Genomic DNA, 25,065 nt, shown 5'->3' on the forward strand with positions numbered 1-25,065 from the left:
CTCGTGAATTGCAAAACGTAGGAACTGCTGGTGGGACGGCAGATCGGAATGTGAAGGTAAGCGTCCTTGATGTCGATGGATGCTAGGAACTCTCCTTTTTCCACGAAAGCGACAACTGATCGGAGAGATTCCATTCAAAACCGCCGTAACATGACCAACTGATTTAACAGTTTGAGGTCCAGTATGGGCCGCATCGTCCCGGCCTTCTTTGGAACCACAAAAAGGTTTGAATAAAAACCTCTAAACTGTTCGTCCTGAGGGACCGGAATGACAACTCCATCCCTTTGCAGCACCTGAACAGCCCGAAGGAAGGCTGTTGTCTTCCTTTTGGGGAGGGAGGACGGGAAGAAACGTGTTGACGGAGGAGAGAATTCTATCTTGTATCTGGAGGACACCAGTTCCCTGACCCACTTGTCGTGGATGACTGCGAGCTAGGTTTGACTGAATGAAAGAAGACGACCTCCTACTCTGCCGTCGTCCGCCAGATACCGCAACAAGTCACTGCTTAGAAGATTTGTGGGATCAGGGTCCTCGAGAACCGGATGCCCTGGGTCTGGGCTTCCAAGAGCGATTAGGTCTGTATGAGACCTGGGTGCCTCTGTCTCCGCGCGGGGGCCGACTAGAGTCAGAAGAGAAGGTAGAGGAGGACCAACCGGAGTTATTGCGAAAAGAAATCGCGTCGGCTGTTGGTTCCGAAACGGCCGAACAGCCCTTTGCTGAGGAAATTACTTTTTCCCTCAGTAAAATCAGAGATGAGCTGGTCCAGCTTCTCCCCAAAGAGGCGACCAGACTGATGAGGTAGAAAAGTTAGCGATCTTTTAGACATGGCGTCCGCTCGCCAGTCACGGAGCCAACAAACTCTTCTAATGGAGAGTGCATTAGCGGCAATTTGAGCAGCACAATTGGCGGCATCAAAACAGGCATCAACTACAAAATCTGCGAACTATCAGCCTGGCGACGTTTGTAGCTTCCGGAGGGAGACTGCTACCCTGAAGAGCAGTGATTAAGACCTCTGTCCAAGCGGCCATAGCCTTAGTGACCCAAATCACTGCAAACGATGGAAAAAGCACCGCTCCTGAAGCTTCAAAAACTGAGCGGGCGAGATAATCAGTTTGACGATCGGAGAGGTTACTGACTGAGGAACCTTCCGAAATGGATAGGAGCGTCTTAGAAGCCAGCCTCGATACAGGAGGGTCCACAGATGGGGACTGCAACCAATCTTTCGATAGGTCTGGGTGAAAAGGGTATTTAGCCCGAATAGACTTTTACCCTGTGAACCTCTTATGTGATCGATCCCTATGTTTCTGGACAATGTCCTTAAAATCAGGGTGGCTGGTAAATATTTGCGTACACGCTTGGTCCTCTTAAACGAAAAAGCGTGTGCTGGAGGAGTATTTTCCTCCTTCAACTCCAGAATCCTGTTGACGGATTCTATAAGGGAATCAAGTGACTCTTGGTCAGTTGGAAGATTCTGGGGAGCTGATGCGTCAGATTCCAATTCAGAGTCGTACTCGCTGTCACCATTAGGAGAGGGAGAGCGAGAAACAAAACTCGCTGGTGCTGAAGCACGAGCGAGACTGGGGGATGCGTTATGGGTCCGCTCTCTTGCTTGACTGTCCCTTGAACAAGTACGGCCCCTGCTGGTGGACGGTTCCCCGCGAAGACGCCCTCTGACTTAAAGAGGCTTCCCAGAGAGTCTATAGCCTGAGTCCATGACTCCACCGACTGTGACAGGGATGCAGTCCACTCAGGGGGACTAAACGCAGCAAGACTCGCAGCAGCGGCGGCGAGAGGCGTTTGGGCGCAGGCCGCGTCGCAGTCCGTGCATAACGGATTAATCTGGCGCTGAGCAGAGTAGATTTGCACGTGGTACACACGGCATAGAACGTAGTGTGCTTCTTAGCAGCCTGCTTAGTTTCCTTAGATTACGACATAGCGCTCCGGAAAGGGTTAATGGCAGAGTCTGACTGCAGCAGCAGAGAATGTGCCGATAAAGGGTTAAGCCTTAGTCTGAAGGCAGATGCAGCTTACCCGGTCCTGTACTGCGTCCCCCGGGAGGAATAGCTGTTGTAGTGTCACCCAGTATCCACCTGAAAGGTCACCTCACAGCTCTGAGTTTAAGGGAGATGGCCGCCGAGACTACAATTGCGCGTCTCGCCAGTAATGAGAGGTGCCAAGAGGAGGGGGGCGGCGATAATAGCGCGGGCGGCGCTACGCAAACTGCGGCCTAGTAGGCCTGAAAAGTCGGGGGCTCAATTTTTGGCCTACCCGCAGTAGGCACCGGGGGCGGGGCAGCGCTAGTGGGCGGCGCTTTGGAAATTGCGGCCTAGCAGGCTGGAAAAAGCCAGGGACTAAATTTCTCAAGCCACCCGAGAACGCTGAACGCGCGGGGGGGCGCGAAGGCGCCGATGTGCCACAGCTGACGCTAAGTCAGTGCTTCTCCCGGGGGGCAGGACCCGACCCCGTACCTCCACTCCAGTGCTCACTCAGCGCCGAGTCCATTCTTCTCATCCTGGGCTGATGTAGCAGAGCAGGAGGAGTTCTTGAAGGGGGATGCTCGATCTGTCCTCCCTCTGGGCAGGGGGACGGAGAGCTTAAAGAGGTATGCGCAATTGGTCCTCCCTATGGGGAGGGGGACGGAGAGCTATGGGGCTGACTCAGGTCAGAAGAAAGCGCTGTACGATCTTCTCCATAAAATGGGTCTCCTGCGCTCGCCCTCGAATCCGTGATCGGTAAGGAATCAGCCCCATTCGTCGCAGGAAAGTGTACGTAAAGGGTTACTCCACGTGCTTGCCTGTTGTTGGTTCGGGGGAGAGCGGGCCGTAGAAAGGAACCGTCGCCCCCTTCACTCCGTTAATTAAAAAATTTACAGAAAAATTCAAAAATAAAATAAAAACGATGGGGTCTGAAACCAGACCCAAGTGCCTCCTACAGACACTAAGCAAGAACTGGTGAGATCTCGTCCAGCGAGAGGATGTATGCTGCAGGGGAGGAGTTAACTTTTTCTAGTTTACTTAGTGTCCTCCTAGTGGCAGGAAAGCATAACACCCACGGTCTCTGTGTCCCCCAATGAGGCGTAGGCACCACTTCAGTCATGTCAGCGATGGCGATCCCCAGGTTCATCTTACACTGTTATGTCACGTGAGCCCTGCAGCCAATCACCAGCAGATATTAGGGTACTGCACTCTCGCTTATTCTGTTTCTCCGAGGGACCCTGCACTGACGTCACTGGAACGCTTACATTTTTTTAACTCACCAGGGCTGAGTGACGGTGTGTGCATTCGCCAGGGCCCAGTGACGGCGTGTGCACCCACTAGGGCCACATGATGGCGTTCGTACACGCCAGTCCAGAGTGACGGCGTACATACCTGCCAGTGCTGAGTGACGGCGTTCCACACCCCGACCTTTCCTGTGTGGCTTGTAGCAACCAACTGGTTACCAATGAAGAACAGTGCATCCACTGGCACCCCGAGGTTAAACACGCCTAAAAAAAAAAAAATCAAGATATGAGAATAATTAGACACATACTAATCCCCCAAAAATGTACATTATTGAGATAGCAGCAAACAAGACCAATGTATAAAATTAATTGACTGGTGATGGTGATCCTTCCCCACTGGGAATTATACAATTTATCTTCTCAAAAGGGAGTCACAAGAAGTTCCTGTATGAGGAAACTGCACACAAGTTCTCAACAAGGGGAGACAGAAAGTTATCACACTCAATGATGATGATTAGACAGCCCCTTTTACACACTTATAATGAAGGAGTTGATGGTTCAGCCTAGGGATTGAATATGTTGCCACAAGCTCATTCCGGCATATGCCACTTCACTGTGCCACCACAGCCACTAAACTGAAACATCAATCTGCGCTATTGATCTAATCTCAGCTATTCTGTGGTCCCAGCACTGCTGCATCAAGCTCCAGGGCAGAACTCTGCCATTTTGTGGCTGCAACACTAGTTCATGAGCAAACTAGGCTCTGCTACACCAGTTTGTGTTCAATGTGAACACTCTTGCTTACGACGCAGCAGAGCTAGCAAAGCGTTGTAGCAAACTTTGATACATTGGTTCCTCTTCGCTAAGTCGACCCTGCTACATCCACTGTTCCAGCTTTGACGTTTCACCAGCTCTGCTGCCGTCGTGCCAACTAGATTGCCATCTGGACCAAGAAATTCGAGGATCCACCTCTCCAAGTTAATAGCAAAGAAAAAGAAAATGCTGGACGTCGCTTTAAACGCCTCAACCCGTACAAATATACTTATTTAGGACACAACACTATTCAGATCTCCCACTTACTTATGGCAGAATTAATCACAAGCGTTTGTTGCATCATCAGACAGCAAAAACAATAATAATAAAAAAAAAATAATAATAAAAAGCAGAGAAAACAAGAAGAATTGATTACTCCGGTAAGCTGGAGGTTCAGGGAAATCAAGAAAGACAGCTCGAATGGGCAGAAGGAATTTAAAGTGTCACTCCTGCTTAGTCTCAAGCATCCGGACTGCTCTCCGCGGGGAGAAGTTGCTATAAGTAATGACATGTCCCTGTCTTAAGGGGCCCTCTCCGTAAAATACTGCTTATAGCTGCAATCTGCTGCTGGTGTCTTCAGTAAGTAATATTGAAGGCCGGGGCTGCCTGGGGGACAGCTCCATCACAGAGATGCCAGGCTTTGTAATTTTCCTTAGAAGCCGCTCCCGGGGTCTGAAGTGTTTCTTCATATTCTGGAAAAGAAACGATTTGTTGTCGCAGAGATCACCTTTGCGTCCCCCATGACGATCATGTCCGAGCGTCGCCATCAAATCAGAGTCAAAAAAGAAAAAAAAAAAAGTCGCTTCATTATTAAATAAAATGGAAACCTAATTGTGCTGGATGCAAGCAATTTCCCGGCATTTCACCCTAGTGCCCACGGTTCTGATTGTTCTGCCAGCTACGAAGAACTTTATTCCCTTTTACACGGCTGAGAAATGGACCTGATATTAAAGTAGATGATCAATTTCTTCTTTATGTACTTTTTAGATATTGGAAGGACTGTAGTTATTGTGCTTTGCCCGTTCCGATGTTTCAGCTGCCGCCACGAGTTCGGGTGAATACATTTGTTATCCGAGGACTCGGTACGGACAGATAATGTCGGAAAAGCACGATGACATCTGGTAAATGTGGCTCTTCTGGGTACACTTAGAAATGTAACTCCTCTGTAAAAAGCTGCATGTGAACAATGACTTATCCTTGGAGTGCAGTCAGATGGCTGTGGATATCGGACCGAGATCGGAACGCAGAACTTGGAATGGCCAGCGGATCTCCTGATCAGAGCGGGACAGCTGCATAGAAATACATGAAGCCTTCACACTCGGGTCAGGAGAGCCGCTGATTAGTCCAAGCATTCGTTCCGATCTCAGTCCGAGTTACTACGGCCGTCTGACTGTGCCCTTAGGATAGGTCTTCAATATCAGGTCAGTGGGGGTCTGATAGCCGCACTGATAAAGCTTTTTGCAACGTTGCCGTACCGAAACCTTATAAAAAAAGTTTCAAAACTGCGAAAAATTGAAAACTCTCCCAGAAACCTTACTCTACGCGAGTAATGAAGTGAGATGCGCCAAAAGAAGAAAAAAAAAGTGACATTTGTCAAAAATTGAATTTCATGAATCTGTCTATAACATCTGGATAAGCAACGTTGCTCAGGAAAAATAAAAAAATATTTAAAAAAGACAGAACCTTAAAAGTGGAGCAAGTCTTAGAGAAAACAAAAGTGCAAATACTAAAGCCACTAAAAAAGCCAGAGAAAAGTGGTGAAGCAGCAATGATGAGCAGGGAACCAATGTGCCTAAAAAGCATTGTAAGCCCCTTGGGTCAGTGTCAGTGTAGACACCTAGCATCTATCAGCCTGACCAAAGGGGTCAAACAGTGGATTACTACATACACAAAGTCTGACCCACCATATAAAAAGGTCTCACCTATTTCATTTCCACTACTACCATCTTGAATGCTCCAAAGGATGATGCTGCTTTCTGAGGCGATGGCCACCATCTTGTCTTTATCGCCATGGGGGCCTCCTACAACTTTTGCATTGAGTGCCACCCTTTCGATAGTCCAGTCTAGATAGGGGCTGGAGAAAACTTGTTGCCAGCCGGAGGACTCCTTTATTCTGGAGATGATACAAGTACAGAGGATTCTTTCACTTTATAAAAGGTGAAACACATTACAGTCCTTTACCCTCAGTCCCAGATTCGGCAGTTCCTCATCGTGCTCCGTGCCGTTATGTCATCAGAGTTGTGGGTGAAGGGGGCTGCTAAGGCGGCTCCATTGTCTGTCGGTGACAGAGAAGCGCCCTGGCTTAGCTAATGAAATGGTCAGCCAACCCCCTTCAAACACAGTACTGATTACACGCCAGCACCGGAAAGTCTCACCAGTATTGCTCATCGAATCAAAAGTGGAGCTGCTGACCCTGGGTCTGAGGATGATTGCTGAAAATCAGTTAATCTCTAGGATAAAAGATCTTTACGATCATTATGAACATCTATTATGATCTTTATTAAAAAGTAAAATAAATAAAATTTGTAATAATCTTGCAATTTTCACACTGGCCCCTGGGACTTTTTTTTTTTTTTTTTTTAGACTTTCAGGAAGGGTTTTTAGCAGGTTCATTATCATCAGAGGCAGGATTAGAATGACAGGTAACAGCTGATAAAGAATTCAGAAACCACAAGAGGCAACATCACAGCTCCCCACTGTTCACAGTGACCGTTGCACATGTTCAATAAACACATCAATACAAAAAATATGGTCAGGATCCGACCATTGTGGCTAATGTACAAGTGTTATTTCCTGAGACTAAAAAATAAGTGAGAACTTAAATGATAAAGTTTTTCAACTCAGACCCAGTTTCTCATTTAGTTCAGTGTGCATTCAGTGCATATAAGGGTGTGACCGACGTGTTTCTGAGTTGGAAAATCCATCCTGTCTGGCCTATGCTATTACTGGTGGTTCAGTCCCTCGATCACATTTATGTCACTTGACAAGTGGAAAGGTTTTAAATAAAAGAGTTAGGACTGTCCCACAAGGGTGGCCGTGATGTGGCGGGATGGCTTGTACATTATTTTGATCAAAATTATGTTAACTAAATACCCTTATTATTATTACTACCTTCATGCAATTTTTGCAATTTATTTTTTACTTTTTTATTTTAGGATATTTGTTTTGTGTTTTGTTTAAGGCTGGAAAAGTAGACTGGAGGTAGTCGAAGAATGTGACAACAACGATGATGTGAAAACCCACCGGCCTAATAATCGTTAAAAAGGGGGAATCCTTGGAAGGATTTCTGACTGCTATGTGAGACACAAGGGGCATCTGTAACGAGGGACGAAGCACCTATACCCAACTGTAGAACAATGGGATACATTTCACATCACTGGAACGATGTCCACGATACCCCCCAAAGCTGAAAAACATATTTGAGAAAGGATAGGAAAAAGGACCCACTCTCCTGCAAACAACCATGAAACTGAAGTCTTCCATGAATGTCAACTATTGAAAAAAATATAGATTAGTTCATCGCCTAGAAGTATAGGTACTCCGCCTAGTTAAAGATGAGGGAGACATCCCCAACTGGTGGCAGGTTGAGATGTTTGTCTGGAAGCAAAAGGAAATGCCCAATTTGCCTAAAAAGAAGCAACAGACGGATGGTTCTGAAATCTCATCTGAGCTCGATAGGAAAACCTCTGTTGACTCCCAACCGTTTGGGCTGTTAGTTGGAGGGAGGCTCCTCCAGACACAGAAGAGCGATGAACCCATGGGTTGGAAAAAAAAAAAAAAAAAAAAAAAAAAAGAAAAAGGAGCAATTGCTCTCTTGTTAAGGTTACTCCTAGGAACCAGAGCAAAAAAGACAGGCACCAGGAGCCTGACTTCAGGCCAGAAGAGTCAATCTTGCTCTCCCAGGACAGATCTCTGCCATGAAAAAAAAACGTGAAAACCATAGAGGGAACTGGAGTCAGTTCAAGAGGATCTAACCTATGGTCCAGACGAAAAGGATAAGGAAATTCATGGGCTTACATCGACACTGAAGAAAAAATATTTCCCAGAAAGTAGAAAGACCATAACAACTGCAGTAATGAAAGTGGCAAATTCTGACAAGGTGGGCGTTCTGGTGTCCATGGAACACACTGGAGGGCATATCAAAAAACGTCAGAGCCGAACACATTAAGAGACATGCTTCAGGACTGGAGTAAGGAGGGCCTGCCTAAGAAAAAGCAAAATCACGGAAATAGGAAGACACTGACTGGTAAACTTTGAGCTAGACATTCAGGACTCTAAATGGAGGATAGGATAAAGCTGGGAGCATAGATAGCATGATGGCTGGCTAAGCATAAGAACTGAACCAGCCTCCCCAAATGGAGGCTTCATCAGAAAAACTAAATTTTGTTGGTTGTTCCCAAACAGCAAGGGGGAGGCGTAGAGGATAGGGGATCTACCCAAAGAGAAAACTCTCCTCACAGACCTACCCAGACCTTGACATCCTCCTGTCTGCAGCTGTGACACACACCAGTCCTTCCTTCGGGCACAGGATAGTCTACCTCCGGTTCACCTCCGGGCACAAGACCTGTCCACATCCGTGACCAGTCATCGTGGACGGCAGCACCACAGTGTATGCTGTGGGTTGCTAGGCCTCTCTCTGGCCCTGACACACCTGAGACTCACTAAGCACTCACTAAACTCCTCACTAACCCTTTCCTGCAGGAATTTTATCACAGAAACCTGTGGCTTTCAGCCACATGGAAAACCTGGGTCCGGAATGGAACAGACTGCAACACTATCATAACTGCCATCTGTTTCAAACACAACATCCAGAGCAGGTTTTCCCTACCTCTGTTTTGGACACTAACATGTCCAAGACTAACTCTTACTTTTATTATCAGTCTGCATTAGTCACAGCAACGCCCGTGACTGCCATGCACACCTATGGCCTTCATACCCCTTCATACACATCCTGGGGAGAACACACAGTGACCCCTACCTGTGACATTGGTCACTGCTTCCCCCATTGCAATCCCAGCTACGCCTGTGAAAGCAATGCATCCTCATAGCCTCAATACGCCTCCGTGCGAATCCTGGGGAGAACACACAGCGCCCCCTAGCTGTAACAGGGGTCACTGCCTTACATTTGTGAAAGTATTCACCCTCTTGGCACTTTTCATGTTTTGCTACCTCACAACTTGGAATTTCACTTTTTCTGAGGGTCTGTATCAATTCATGTAAAGAACAAACCTACAACTGTGAATATTTGGTTCTCTTTTTATTGTGAAGTAAACAACAAATAGGACAAAATAACTGAAAACTTCAGTGTGCATAACTATTTACACCCCTAAAGTCAGCACTTTGTAGAGCTTCCTTTTGCGGCAATTACAGCTGCAAGTTGCTTTAGATAAGTCTTGATGAGCTTTCCACATCTTGTCACTGGGATTTTTGCCCATTCCTCAAGGCAAAACTGCTTCAGCTCCTACAAGTTAGATGGTTTCCTCTAGTGAACAGCAATCTTCAAGTCTGATCATAGATTCTCAACTGGATTAAGGTCTGGGTTCTGACTCGGCTACTCCAAAACATTTACATGTTTCCCCTTAAACCATTCGAGTATTGCTTTAGCAGTATGCTTTGGGTCACCGTCTTGTTGGAAGGTGAACCCTCGTTCCAGTATCAAATCACTGACAAACAGCTTTTGCTGAAGAAAATTCCTGTATTTCAACTCATCCATCTTCTCCTCGACAAGGACCATTTTCCCTGTCCCTGCTGCCAAAAAACATCCCCACATCGTGCTGATGCCACCTTGTAGATTGTAAGCTTGCGAGCAGGGACCTCACTCCTAATGTCATTGTTTGAATTGTCTTAACTTGTATTGAATTTATTGTCTGTACATGTCCCCGCTTAATTGTAAAGTGCTGCGGAATATGTTGGCGCTATATAAATAAAAATTATTATTATTATTATTATGTTTCATTGTGGGGATGGTGTTCTTGGGGTGTTGAGCTGTGTTGGTTTCACGCCAGAAATAGTGTTTATCTTAGTGGCCAAAAAGTTCACTTTTGGTCTCCTCTGACCACAGCACTTTCCTCCATACATTTGGGGAGTCTCCCACAGGTCTTTTGGCAAACTCAAAACGAACAATACAATTTTTGTGTGTAATTAAGGGCTTTTTTTCTGCCCACTCTTCCATAAAGGCCACCTCTATGAAGTGTACGGCTTATTGCAGTTGTATGGACAGTTACCCCAGTCTCTGCTTGGGAACTTTGCAGCTCCTTCAGGGTTACCTTTGGTCTCTGTGCTGCCTCTCTGATTAGTGCCCTCCTTGTCCGGGTTCAGAGATTTGGTGGGCAGCCCTCTCTTGGCAAGTTTGTTGTGTTACCATGTTCTTTCCATTTGATAATGATGGATTTGATGGTGCTCCGTGAGATCATCAGAGGTTGGGATTTTTTTTAACCCCTTAATGACAGCCAATACATCTTTTAACTGACCTGAGATATAAGAGAATAGCATCCCCATACAGGTGAAACTCCAGCAGCTGTCGGCTGTACACTAACACTATAGCTGACAACTTGCTGTATCACAAATGATCAGTGTTGACACCGTCCATATCTGTTTAACCCCTTAGTTGCTGCTGTCAAAAGTGACTACATCAAATAAATGGTTAATAGATTGTGGGGGCTTCCGCTTTAATCTAATTGACACACAGAGATCACGATTGTGTGGTCCTGATGTTTACCATAGCATTTCATGGCCAAATATCGGCTTTAGAGTCTCCCGGATATAGTGGTCAGTTCAGAAGATACCGACATTTAGGTGGTAAACAAACTTTTTCATTCCGGCTATACCACTTTGCATTAATTCCTGAAAATCACCTCAAGGGTTAATAAACTACCTGACAGCAGTTTTCAATGTGTCAGGGGGTGCAGTTTTTAAAATGGTATCATGTTTGGGGTTTCCCAATATATAGCACCCCAAAAGTCACTCCAAACCTGGATAGGTCCCTCAAAAAAATAAATTTTGTAAATTTCATTGAAAAAAAAAAAATCACTGCTACATTTTTAAACCTCCTAAAAGGCTAACAAAATAAATTAGCGTTTTAAAAATGGTGCTGATGTAAAGCAGACATGTGGGAAATGTTATTTATTAATGTTTTTGTGTGGAATCTGGATTAAATGGATAATCATTCAAAGTTTGAAAATTGCAATTTTTACATTTTTGTCAAATTTCTGATATTTTTTATAAATAAACACAAAACATATTGACCTAAATTTACCATTAACATAAATTATAATGTGCCACGAGAAAACAATCTCAAAATCACTGGGATTTGTTGAAGGGTTCCAGAGTTATCAGCATATAAACTGACAATGGTCAGAATTTAAAAAATTGGCCCCGTCACTAAGGGGTTAAATTAACCCAACCCTGACTTATACTTTTCAAAAACTTTGTCCCTGATTTGTTTGGAGATCTCCTTGGTCTTCATGGTGGTGTTTGGTTAGTGGAGCCTCTTGTTAATGGTGTTGCAGCCTCTGTGGCCTTTCAGAAAAGGTAAAGTGTATATATTGACAGAACAAGTGGCACTCTACATTACACACAGGTGGACTTCCTTTCACTAAACATGTGACATATGAAGGGAATTAGCTAACACCAGAAATTTTTAGGGACTTAATAGCAAAAAGGGGTGAATAGATATGCACATGACAAATTTTTAGTAATTTGATCCCATAAATTTACGCCTATATTTTTCTCACTTCACCAACTTAAACTATTTCGTGAGGATGCATCCCCCCCCCAAAAAAATAAAAAATTGGATTTAAACACAGGTTGTAATATAATAAAATACGCAAAAAGACAAGGGGGTGAATACTCTCGCAAGCCAATGTATGCAGTGACCTGAAAGATAATCTGAGCAGCTGAGTGAGGCCGTCGCCCTTGTCCTAGAAGGTTAGGAGCCATGCTAATATCAGAACTAGATCTGGACTGGACAGTCTTCTGCCCACAAAAACAGGATGGAACAAGGATACATAGACTGCTAGAGGGCCTCGAAAAGTGAAGAGATCTTTACTGGAGAACTGAACCAAGCTGTGGTAGAGAAGTGCCCAAGCCACTGAATGAAGGGGTCTCTGATGTTAGGTCTGTCGGAGTAGTGGTCAGAGAACAGTTTGATTAACCCTGAGCGCTGCATAGAGAGGTTCAGGAGTTGAACCGACTCACCTATTTAAGTGGCAAGGAAAGCCTACAGCACCTGGTATTCTCAGACCGTCTCACATGCAAGTACTAACCAGGTCCGACCATGGCTAGCTCCTGAGATCGGGCAAGTTCAGGGTTGTGTGGCCGCAAGAACTAAGCTAAACTGGTGTTCGGGGGTCAGTCTGCAGAGGAGGAGCTGACTTTTGCAATTCTTATGTGTCAGCCTCTGAAGGCAGCAGCCTACACCCAAGGTTCCTGTGTACCCCTCCAATGAAGCGACCAAGAACTATGACTGCCGTTTAGTAGAGATCATTTTTAATTTTATGTCCTTTGTAGTGGTGTATTGCTTTTACCTTTAATGTAGGGACTTGGAAAACAATGACCCTTGACGTGGGTTGTGAGCTTGCATACTTTGGCAAAATATTGACTAATACTTCAAGCACGTATTACATTCACGTATTACATATTTTTGTACAGGATGTACCTGAGCGCTTTAGTGTTGGCTGGGTAAATTGGCGTGCCTGTCCATGTGAGGGTGCACTTATATAGTGCCGAGTAGACACCTGATCTAATACTATGTTCATTGTCATAGAAAAGAATAAAATCCATAAGACATATCCAGAGAAGGTAAAAGAGCTTACAATTTAAACTCCTTTTGGAAGCAGGACCTCATGTGGGGAAGTAAGAAGAACAAATGAAACAGAGGAAGTGCAAGCTTCAAGCTCCTTTTGAAGCAGCGGCCCCCTGCAGTGTTGAGGTAATTAATCATGAAAAATCTTTTCTGGGAACCAGATACCAAAATGAATTCTGTTTACACAGCGGTGACTTTTGTTCTCATCAAAGAATCTTTCGTATACACTCCGTCTCCCCGGTCCTGATAGGAACACTGTGGTTTGTATAAATCCGATATTTATGGGATATATATTTTTGGTGTTATAGCAAAGGGACATACGAGACACATTCACTAACATCACTGTGGAGCTACTAGAAACCACTCAACTTAATATTGATCTGATAGAATCTATGTAAAGGTAAAATCACCACGATTGAAAATATCTAACGCCTGGGACCTTCAGAGGCAAAGATATCTTGTAAGTTGAAGATCTCATAAAATCCTGAATTGTTGAGAACATCCTACAATCAGCCCCCACATGAAGTCATCAAGGGGATGCATGTGGGTGTAACTTAGAGCTAATAAAAAGCAGAAACTGCATTTGGGCCTTTATTAGCCAACCTAGTAGTGGATGCAGCCGCGGTCTTGTCCATCATTCGTCAGATAGTTGCGTAATTGTCCCGACAATTGGAGGCAGTGGAGTTGTGTTCTCAAGACAACTGATGAGATCTGTGTGATCGCACCGGTGTCATCTGTGACAAAGTGGTAATAGTAGTGGGCTCAGCGTGACCACCCCCGGCTGTGTATCTTTGACAACTGGTGGCATTGGAGGGTTCTGCGCCCCCCCCCCAGCAGAGTACCCGTAACATTCATCATTGACAGGGTGTAAGCCAGCATGGTGCACCACATGTATCTGTGTGACTGGCTCCCCATACAAGCCTCACCTGTGTGCATTTATAATACTAGGCGGCCACCCTCTCCATGAATGGCCGGTGTGTAAGTGGTTGATTCATCAGTATTTTACACCTGTGCTACTTCCACCATTATCATTGGGTCCTGATGTATCTTGTAGTGTACTAATATTATGACGTAGTGTTGGTAATTACTGCGGCCTAGTTTGTGATTTTGTTTTCTGAATTTTACGTGCTTTTCGGTGAATAACTGTAGCATGTAGCCACAGAGTTAACACTCAGATACAGGTATCACAATGGTACGTGTAGCTATGGCATGTATTAAAACTTTTGAAGGTCTTGTCTGATCTAGAAGATAAAGTTTTATATACTCCATTAGATGATTTGGTGTTAAAAGAGGGGAATCTTCTCATCTGAAGAGTGTCTCACGTTCAGGAGGAACGGTCGTGCTCTGCATTACGCAGACAATGATGGGCACAGTGCAATGCTCAATTAAAGCTGTGGGGGCGCTGTGGGGAAACTGTCCTGACATATTACATCCGCTCGCAAAGAGCCCAACAGGAGGAAAGTTTGTGATCAGCATATTGTCAAAAGGCTCTACTGAATAGGAGTGATTGTTCAAACAGAATGAAACTGAAAAAAAGGCCCCAAAAACTTCAGGGTTTGGATTGATATTTGACCAACAATGCCCTTGTTCTGGGGCGCTTATTAAACTTGTATTGCTATCTACCTGCATAAGAGACAGCAAGACCCTGAAACATTAAAGGGGTTTTCTGAACTAAACAAATATTTCTGCAGTGTCACTGTAGTTTGGCGAGTCCTGACGGTATGTAATATGTTCACTGTCAGGATTCCCCTCTGCTGACAACTTAAGAGTGGTTGTTGAGTGATTGCTATTTGCAAACTTGACGTCCTTCGCCAACTTGCTTCTCATCCACTTCTCTCAAGAGAACAAGCGAATCAGAAAAAGTTGCAGCAAGTATGCAAATCGCAAATGAACAATCACGTGACGACCACCCTGTGGGAAACGAGAGGAATCCTGAATTGAGCTTATGGCATACTGTCAGGATTTGACAAGTTCCGGGACAAGGCAGGGCGTGGCAACCTCTGCTTGTCAAATTCATGACATGCAGTAGCGTCCGTCAGGTTAAAAATCTTACTCCAACCCCCAACTGGAGTAAGATTTGTGATGAGGCGCGTGCCACTTTTCAGACACACACCTCTGAATTAATCAGGCACCTATGCATCAGTATGCTGCTATTAGAATTGGAGCCAAAAGTATTTTGTACATTGTGACCAAATTAAGGGGCCGTTGTGACGTCAGCAAGCATTTCTTTTACAGTGTGTTTTGGCCGTAATTTGCACCGCCTGCAGGTCTCCAGACCCCACAGGGCTCGACTGTTTTCAGTGGTGTCCGGCTCCAGCGGTCTTTTTTATGAAAACGTTTACCGTGAACAACAACTACTTTGTTCCGTTAGAAACATAAAAAGTTGCTCGTGTTATTTTTCATCTGGATCAATACATGTTGTTCTTTAGCCACAAATCACAGTTGTCTCCATTTTTTTTTCCCCTTTCTGTCAAAAAATATGGGGAGACAGAGAGAAGAAAAAAAAATGGAGATGCTGCATTAGTCCGATGCCAACATTAATAAAAGTTTTGTCAGGTGGTAAGTTTTCTATTTTTCTTGGAGTCACCACGAGGGTGTCTGAGTGTGACTGAAACAATTTGAGACCGCGAGCGCGGCCGGACAGGTAATCCATTAGAAAAGCGTTAGAGCAAGATTTTTGACAAATTTCAATAAACCCCTCACTGTGTTCACTCTATCACAGTTAGGAATACGCGGGGAGCGCAGCCGCTGGTCAAAAGCAACGCTAAAATGACCAATTTCAGGCTTATTATTATGTTTTTGGTCAGTAATGTTTTCTGAATTAAAAGGGCAGGAGGTCTTCGCCCCTTACTCATGGAAAAAGTGGATACAGGCAAAAATTAAGAGACCCAACGACTGTCAGCTCTGGCAAAGGGTATAATGCACTTCGTCCTTGAGACCAAAGTAAAGCTGCTTTTTTTATGCAGTTGTCACTTTTGAAAACTACTTTATCAGGCCTGGTTCACACTTTAAACTGTGTAGCTGCACATGGTGTGACTTCTTTTTGTAGCACACCATAAAAAAAAAAAAAAAAAAATAATTGTCTATTAGACACAAAAGCGGCACTGGAATTGGCATATTGGTGTATGACGAGTGCTGAACTCACTGCACCAGTCAAGTCTGCATACTGTAGACGTGATTGGCTCGGTGGCAAACGGGTGCAGGATCTTGCCGTTATTTACGTGCAGTAATCTTTTCTATAAACCCCCGAGGTCCATGTGGAAAATAATCCATGTGCACTAGGATATGGGCTGCAATTGATCCATGTGCAGTCTCATGCACACCGGACTCGAAAAAAAATAAATAATGTGAACGCACCCTTAAAAGGTTGGTTCCTTTTTAATTAGGTTTCTACCTTGGTTGCAGTTTGTTTTAAAACAAGCCACTTTATACTCACCATCTTCCCCGGGTCCACCGGCGAGTCTCCACCGCTGCTGACAGCATCTGGCATTGTCACAACGAAAGCCTATCAGCGAGCTCAGCGGCTATGAAGGTGGCATTATGTCTACACTTGCAGAAAGCCGGATACTCGCAGGTGGACCCAGGGGTAGGAGGCTATGGTACGGTTTGTTGTTTTAGAACAAACTGCAGTTGGGGTAGACCATTAAAGGGGTTGTCCACTACTCGGACAACCCGTTCTCAATCTCCATGGTTATTACCGGAGGAGAGTATAGATGTTATACCTATACATGCCAGCAGTGCCGGCACCGGCTCTCCCAGGGCTCACATGACATTACAGACACTAAGCACTGGCTTCACTCTCCTCTAATACGTACGTAATTGAATCCCAGAGCAACTGAGAGCTGCAGCTGCTCTCGCTCGCTTCCTCCAGATGTCTTAATTTGTATGAATGTGGGGACAGTGTAGCCAGCGCTCATGGGCCTAAGGTTTGCTGACATAGCAATGTTACGCAATCCCCAGGAGAACGAGTGCTGACACCACTGGAACTGCGCCGACACCGGAGGAGAGTAGAAGTATTAGTGCACACACTGCGGATTGGTCTGCGGACTTTTACGCATTTGGCAAAATCCGCAGGTCAAAAGACCTGTGGTTTATCTAAGGATTAGCCTGCGGTTTAGCCCTGCGGTTTCAAACCGCTACAACGGAGAAGGTGTGAAACCGCTGCGGATTCCGCGCAAAGAATTGACATGCTGCGGATTTGAAACCACGGTAAAATCCGCAGCATGTGCACAGCGGTTTTTGTTTTTTATTGATTTTAATGGTACTGTAGAAAGCAGCAGAAACTGCTGCGGATTCGTAGGGCCAAAAACGCTGCGGATCCGCAGCAGAATCTGCAGCGTGTGCACATACCCTTATTTAACGTGGCGGGGCGGCATAGGGATTCAGCAGGGGTTGTACGAGTAGTGAACAACCCCTTTAATTGAAAATGAACGTCCCTTTTAAGGTATTAATGTGTCAAGGTATGCTAGTAACTTACAGTACTATTATATCAGGGTGCGAGTAGAAAGTTAAAACTACCGCTAAACTATTCTAGGGAACATAACTTTCCAGCTTTGTAATATCATAAAGACGTACAGACTTTCAGCCTCTGGTATGGAGGAGGCTCATCATTCTGCCGGATTGCTCCCTGTCTGTAGGGAATGACATTATTAACTGGACAAGTACATATACCTCTATCTCACTACAGACAGATTTTAAAGTAATTACTTCTTTACAATATAATATAAAAAGTGCAGCAGTTGAACAGATGATCCTGCTCACGTTTTATGTTCATGGTGATCGCAGTCATACGAGCTAATTTCAGAAGAGAAATGGTTTTTTTCGCGTGCCTCGCTTGGAGATCAGTACACTCTGGGAAAGAAAACAATCAGGGGGCTGACAAGAAGGAAAAAAAAAAAATAAAAAAAAATACGTGGAAGAAAATGCATGGCGATGAATAATTCATACCTGTAGCAAACCACAAAATGAGCGTAGGCAGCGACAATCCAATTGTGATGGCCTGCTACTATTAGCACTTTCCGGGGATCCACTGGGAATCCTACAAAAGTCAAGTGAAAAAATATATACATAAATATATATTGTAGATTAGCCACAAACCTGAATTTAAAGAAAAAAACAAAACAAGTTAAAAGCGTTACAGCTAATAAGTAGCCTCTAAATCCCAAGCTATTTGCAAGTCATATGTTTTGGAATGGTGAGCTCATTGGAATAAATGCAACCTTGGTACAGAGCGAGTGCGGGAGGAGGAATGGGAGAGAGCGAGCGTGCACGCTGCTTCCATTTATCTACAGGTCAGGTACGCGGCTGGCAAGTCCCGTAATTGCATCACCATCACTGATCCATCACTGCTTCTCAAATCTGAACTCATGAGACCGTCCTCCGGTGAAATGGGGCTATTGGAAGTGACACTCTCACTAAATCATAAGTCTCTTAAGTAGAAACTGCCAGCCATACTTAATAAGCGGAGTTTTGCTCAAACACGCCAATGTCTACAAGTGCGGCTCTTACAAACATCGTTGTTGCATTTATCCTCCCCTCTAAATGCAAAAAAAAAAAAAAAGAAAGAAAGAAAGAAGAGGCGAAATCTGTTGCAGAAATGTCAGGGGGAATGTGATCTCTTCATTAGGCTGACGATGGGGGCCCCCCGTTTGCTGCCAGCGGTGCCCGCATTTTGCTAGAAAGGATTGTTATTATGAGTCACAAGTGCAATGTGCAGATTTGAAGCGTCTGTCGGTGGCAGGGGGGCGGCAGCCTCATGGAGGGAGCGGTGATCTCTCCCCTGGAAGTAAAGCTTCTGATGGCAGAGACGGCGGCGCTGGAGGCTTGTGCTATGTATATAAATGCTTCATTGGCTCCCACTGTACATATGCTCGGTTTATGCACCCAGCGGGGGTAGCAACACATTGCAGGCATGTTAATGATCTGTTTATGGTAACAATGATCAGGGTCTTACAGAAATGGTAAGACGTGCACCCCGCTTCTCCAGGAAAGAAGTGCCACAAATAAATAAAATACCACGTGTACACAGAACTTTCCCAATTAATAACAATTCTTTTGGTCCTCTCACCTCTTTTTTGCTCAACTGTATAGGAAATAGATTCACGCTGTGATTTCTTGGGGAACAAGTTTTTTTTTTTCCTCTTCCCCAAGAAACTAAAGACTTATCCAAATACTCCTCAAAAGAAGAAATATTTCTTGAAGAAGTTGGCCACCTCAAAAAGAAAGAAAAAAAAAAAAAAAAAAAAAACACCCTCCGTATGCACAAAGCCTTATGTACAGAGTCCCTGCAAAACAAATATTATGGGGCATATGTTTTTCTTTTACAATAGGTCCTTATGGTGGACAGATGCACCATAAACGCAGTCTGTCTCTAGCCTAAGGTGGTTGGCCGGTCCCAAATTCTTCATTTTTGGGTGTAAATTCGATGGTAAAGAAAAAAAAATCTAGAATACTTCACTCAATATGACTTTATAATAATCACATTCAATGGATTTTTCCTCTTACAGGAAAATGGTAAGTAATATTTAAAGGGAACCGGTCAGCACATCATTAAATATGCAAGTAGTGGTATGTCTGTGTAGGCTCTTGTCTGTCAATAAAAGACAATTTTTTTTGTAGAGATCTGATGTACCAGTCATGAGAAATCTAGTATAGTAACCATATGCAAATCACGCTGGAAGTGCACTGGGGGGCATGTCCATTCATTTGCACTTCTTTCAAGTGCAGTGACACACCTCCAGTGCACTTTCACCGTGATTTACATACGGTTTGCATGGTACGTCGGCTCCTCCCCAGCAAATAACCCGCCTACAGGAACCAAGATATTCAGTTAGTGAGAAACCAGTAGGAGAACATAAAAAGGGGCAACAAATAAAGGAGAGAGGAGTGTGGTTGGTCCAGGGCTATTCCAAGCGGTAAGTATAAAAAAAAAATGGCAAAATTTATTACAAAGAGTTTTGGAGTAGAATTTACTCCTTCGTCAGGCATCAAGGGCTACAAAGGAAATGCTGGGGGCCGTGTTACATAAAGGTACTGTCACACTTAGCGATGCACCAGCGATATGACGCGGTCAGGATCGCTGGTGCATCGCTAAGTGGTCGCTAGTGAGCTGCCACACAGGCAGATCTCACCAGCGACATAGCAGGGGTCGGGGGTCGCTACTTACCTGTCAGACGAGGCGATCCTGACGTCCTCCCGCCCGCGTCCACGCGTCGCTCGTCGGCGCCACAGGAAGCCCAGCAGGAAGCTGACGACGAGAAACGGTCCAGGACGTTCTCGCGCGATCAGCGATAATCAGCAGGGGAGCCGGTCGGAGGTAAGTATCAGACACAGCGATATCACTAGCAATATCGCTGCTACGTCACAAAAACCAGTGACGTTACAGCGATATTGCTAGCGCTATCGCTTAGTGTGACAGGCCCTTTAGAGAGGTACAAGAAAGGAATTTTACTGTAAGTCCCCTAAATCTTTTCTCAGGCGCTTTGTTGGAGGTCACATGAAACCATGGGATGTTCAAAAGCAGTCCAAATGGTGGGATAAACAAGAAGGTGTAAGGCAAATCCCTGAGGAGATAACCCTAGTGAGTGCCGCTTGCAGCAATTTCCAGCCCAGTCTCGCATCCGCTAAGAAGAAGACGACGAAGTAGCAACGTTACATAGCTGCAGAACAGAAGGCTGATGGTGAACGGCACAGGAAACCTCCACTGTCCGAATGGAGTGACCCTTAAACCTCAGCAGAGGAGCTTTATTCTTGGCCTTAGAAGCTTCCAAAATGGCACAAAGAAATCAGCGATCATTGGTCGAGGTCCTTTTGGAATGACAAACGGAGTCAGAATAAAGCCGTAATAAAAGTAGTGGCGCACCAATCTGACCAAATCTAAACTGTGTAAGGATCGCTCCCACTGGAAAGGGAGGGAGAAGGACAGAGACAAGGCAGAACGTTATTTTTATTAAGGTGGAAAGAAGAAACCACCCTAGGAAGGAATGAGTGTAAAACTACCTTGTCTAGAGGTGAAGGACAAGGAAGAAAGCAGCAAGAGAGCAAGCTCAGATACTCATCTGATGGAAGTCATAGCAAACAAGAACACCAGAGTGGAGATTGCTTCAAATGGAGCACACTGTAAGATGTTAAGTACTAGATTAAAGGTTCTGTTGAGGGCCACAAGATTTCGACAAAAACCGAGGAACAATGTGGTTGTGTCTGGATGACAACAAATAGACGTCTGGAGGCCCCACCATAGGCAGATCTGGTCGAAGATGACAGTACGCAAGTATCACTCTCCCGCAGTTAGTCCCTTGCGACTTATAAAATCTGCAACCCAATTATCTACTCGCAGTCTGTAGACCACAGAAATTGCCACAATTCTTTGTTCTGCCCAGTCAAAAATCTTGGAGATCTCTGCCATGGCTTGAAGACTCAGACTCAGAGTTCCGCATTGAGGGTGGGTTGATGTATGCCATGGCAATGGTGTTTTTAGACTGAATTCAGATTGGGAGAAGTGACACAGCTGGACCTGCCAATTTAGAAGAGACAGTCGAATTGCTCCGAGTTTCAGGACATTCATGGGAAGTAGGGTTCTGTGACTGTTTCATCGACCCTAGACCACAAACCTCTGGACGACTGCTCCCCAAACAAGACTGACCTCTGTCGTCCCAATCTGCAAATGAATCAGAAGAAAGGAATGACTGAGACAAATCAGGGGAGAGTCTGGCCACTAGATCGGGAACTGCCTGATGTGGTGGGAAAGAAGGACAGGGTGGTTTAGGGAGAAGACAGTCTTGGTCTTCTCCCAAAGGGAAAGCAGGACCAGCTGTAGAGGTCTGGCATGGAAATGAGCAAAAGGGATCGCCTAAATGGCAGCCACCATGCTTCTTAGAACACACAAAAAAAAAGCAGTGGGGAAAAGGTGAAGGACAGCTCAGAAATCAGATGCCGATCTATATTGCCAACAATTGGTCCTATGGAAGAAAAAACTCAGCTTGGTGTCAAACTACACTGCGTTCCAAATTATTATGCAAATTGGATTTAAGTGTCATAAAGATGTAATTTTTTGTTTTTCAAATAAACTCATAGATGCTATTGTGTATCAGGGCTCTTTGGATCACTGAAATCAATCTCAAACGCCTGTGATAATTAGTTTACCAGGTGAGCCCAATTAAAGGAAAACTACTTAAGAATGATGTTCCACATTATTAAGCAGGGCACAGGTTTCAAGGAATTTAGGAAAGAAAACGGATCTCTCTGCTGCTGAAAAGCATCAAATAGTGCAATGCCTTGGTCATGAGATGAAAACATTAGATATTTCCCAAAAACTTAAACGTGATCATCGTACTGTTAAGAGATTTGTGGTTGATTCTGAGCACAAACATGTTTGTGCTGATAAAGGCAGAATGAGGAAGGTTTCTGCCAGGCAAATTCATCGGATTAAGAGAGCAGCTGCTAAAAAGCCATTACAAACTAGCAAACAGGTATTTAAAGCTGCTGGTGCCTCTGGAGTCCCTCGAACCTCAAGGTGTAGGATCCTTCAAAGGCTAGCTGTGGTGCATAAACCTACTATTCGGCCACTCCTAAACAGTGTTCACAAGCAGAAATGGTTGCAGTGGGCCCAGACATATATGAAGACTAATTTTCAAACAGTCTTGTTTACTGATGAGTGTCGAGCAACCCTGGATGGTCCAGATGGATCGAGTAGTGGATGGTTGGTGGATGGCCACTATGTCCCAACAAGGCTGCGACGTCAGCAAGGAGGTGGAGGAGTCATGTTTTGGGCCGGAATCATGGGGAAACAGCTGGTAGGGCTCTTTAAGGTTCCTGAAGGTGTGAAAATGACCTCTGCAAAGTATATAGAGTTTCTGACTGACCGCTGTCTTCCATGGTATAAAAAGCAGAAATGTGCCTTCAGGAGCAAAACCCTCTTCATGCATGACACTGCACCATGTCATCCTGCAAAGAATACCTCTGAGTCATTGACTGCTATGGGCATAAAAGGAGATAAACTCATGGTGTGGCCACCATCTTTCCCTGACCTCAACCCTATAGAGAACCTTTGGAGTATCATCAAGCGAAAGATCTATGAGGGTGGAAGGCAGTTCACATCAAAACAGTAGCTCTAGGAGGCTATTCTGACTTCATGCAAAGAAATACAAGCAGAAACTCTCCAAAAAATTCACAAGTTCAATGGATGCAAGAATTGTGAAGGTGATATCAAAGAAGGGTTCCTATGTTAACATGTAACTTGGCCTGTTAGGATGTTTTGGAGTTAAATAGCTTTTTTGTTCGGTGAATGTGACCTCCTAATGCTGCAAATTCCACAAATTAGCATTTTCAGTTCTTTAAAACATATCAAATGTTTAGAAATTCTACTGTGCATAATAATTTGGAACAGTGCAATTTGAGTTTTTATTCATTTTGGAGATTATACTGTTATCATTGGGAGGTTTCTTCAATAAAATTCGATGCATACTCTAACGGGTGATGACTTTTATTAGACTGTCATTTGTACCGACTATTTAGGAAAATCAGAGAAAAATATCATTTGCATAATAATTTGGAACACAGTGTACATCCCCAGAAAGACAATGCACTGATCTGGGGTCAGAGAAGACTCTGATTGGTTGACAATCCATCTGAAGCAAGACAGTGTGTCCAGTATGATCATCAGCATTTTGAGGTTCTCAGAGTAAGAGCCATTTATTTCAAGGCACTTTACACGACCTGGAAAGGGAGGAGACAGACGGACACTCAAAGAGTGTTCCTGGATGGGGGCGCCCTGTCAGGCGGAGGTAAAACTCGTAGCTTCTGGTCCATAAGGACTTTACACGCTGGCCGTGTGGAAGCCAGGAAGGAGTCGGCTTGAAGGAGCAGAACATATGGCATCCTGAATGTCCACTGAGGAAAAAAATTCCCAGGCTTCAAAGAGGAAAAAAAAAAGATTGAAGGAAACTTTTAATGCATGGTAGCCAAACGCGCTTGTTCAGCAGTTTTAGGAATAGAATGGGGTGAACCGAAACATTCTTTTTGGGGAAGGCAAAAAGGTTTGCATAAAACGCTTTGAAGCATTCTTGAGGGGGAACTGGAGCAATAATGTCTGAATGGAGAAGGAAGGAAGTGGCCCAGAAAAAAATTGAAGCCGAGGAGGGCGTCTATGGGGGACGGAATAGAAAAAAAAAAAAAAAAGATCTTGTAGACAATTTCTCTCATCCAGGCGTTGTTGACTATAGGAAGCTACACATCTTGGAAAGGGAGGAGACGGACAGCCACTCGAGGAGGGTTCCTGGATGGGGGGGGGGGCGCCCTGTCAGGCGAAGGTAAAACTTGTCGCTTCTGGTCCATAAGGACTTTACACGCTGACTGTGTGGAAGCCAGGAAGGAGTCGGCTTGAAGGAGCAGAACAGATGGTCTCTTCAAGAGGCGGCGCAAAGATACTACCCCATATGGGCAATCTGATCTGCGGGGGTCTGCCAACTCAGACATCGGTGCACCGGACAGTATGCCTTGCTGCAGGTTTTTGCCCAGGCAGTCACTGCCTTTGCAACCCAGTTGGCAGCCGAAGCTAGACACAAGGCCAAGAACCTGGCTGCAAATGCCGACTTGGCCAAGGATTTTGCTTGTCTACCTGTGGGGTGTTTTAGACAAGCTGCATCAGAGAGTGGAAGCATTGTGGTCATTAACAACCTACATACCGGTAGAACCACTTAGGGAAAGGAGGGCCCGGTGGCGACGAAATCCACTGGAAAAGAATACAAAGCCTCCATGCGTTTCGATCAATGTAAACTTTTCTCAGGTTGTGGTCAATTCTTATCTAGTACCTAGATGAATTCTGTGTTAGAAACACATTCGGCCCCAACATCTGACTCTCCTGAAGAACACAGTATTTAGGTCGTGAGGGACCCACTTTCTTAACGTTGAGGAAATGTTCACAGAACAGACAAGACTTTTAAGCAACATGGCCTGAACATTAGCGCCTGATCAGAAACTAGATCTGAGTTTGATTTGGAATTGTGGTCCAATATCTGAGGTGACTGAGCCTCTGGGGAGGAGGTGATGGCGAGTATGGCACATTAGTCGTGGATAGAGGAGACCGAGGTGATAAGCTTCATCTAGACCACTTGGATCTGCCAAGCCGGTGCAAAGTAGCTGGTGAGTCTGACTAACGCTGGGTAGTTATTGTGGTACCTGGTGTGGTAGTAGACATGGGTAGTCGTTCCAAAATAGTGACCAATGTTGGGAT

At 44.8% G+C, this 25,065-nt stretch overlaps 1 protein-coding gene across 1 annotated transcript in view; it reads right to left on the reverse strand.

Annotated features, from left to right (window-relative positions):
* The window catches only part of KCTD3 (potassium channel tetramerization domain containing 3), an 84,469-nt gene that overhangs the window by 33,724 nt on the left and 25,680 nt on the right, over positions 1–25,065 (reverse strand). The window contains exons 8-10 of the mRNA XM_073553354.1: positions 17,784–17,874; positions 5,956–6,146; positions 3,369–3,484 (exon numbers count right to left, since the gene is read on the reverse strand). Coding sequence (XP_073409455.1) covers positions 3,369–3,484; positions 5,956–6,146; positions 17,784–17,874 — 398 coding nt within the window. The remainder of the gene's footprint in view (positions 1–3,368; positions 3,485–5,955; positions 6,147–17,783; positions 17,875–25,065) is intronic.

This window comes from Dendrobates tinctorius, unplaced genomic scaffold (assembly GCF_039654945.1).
Source record: "Dendrobates tinctorius isolate UK_male_01 unplaced genomic scaffold, ASM3965494v1 ptg000201l, whole genome shotgun sequence".
NCBI lineage: Eukaryota > Metazoa > Chordata > Amphibia > Anura > Dendrobatidae > Dendrobates > Dendrobates tinctorius.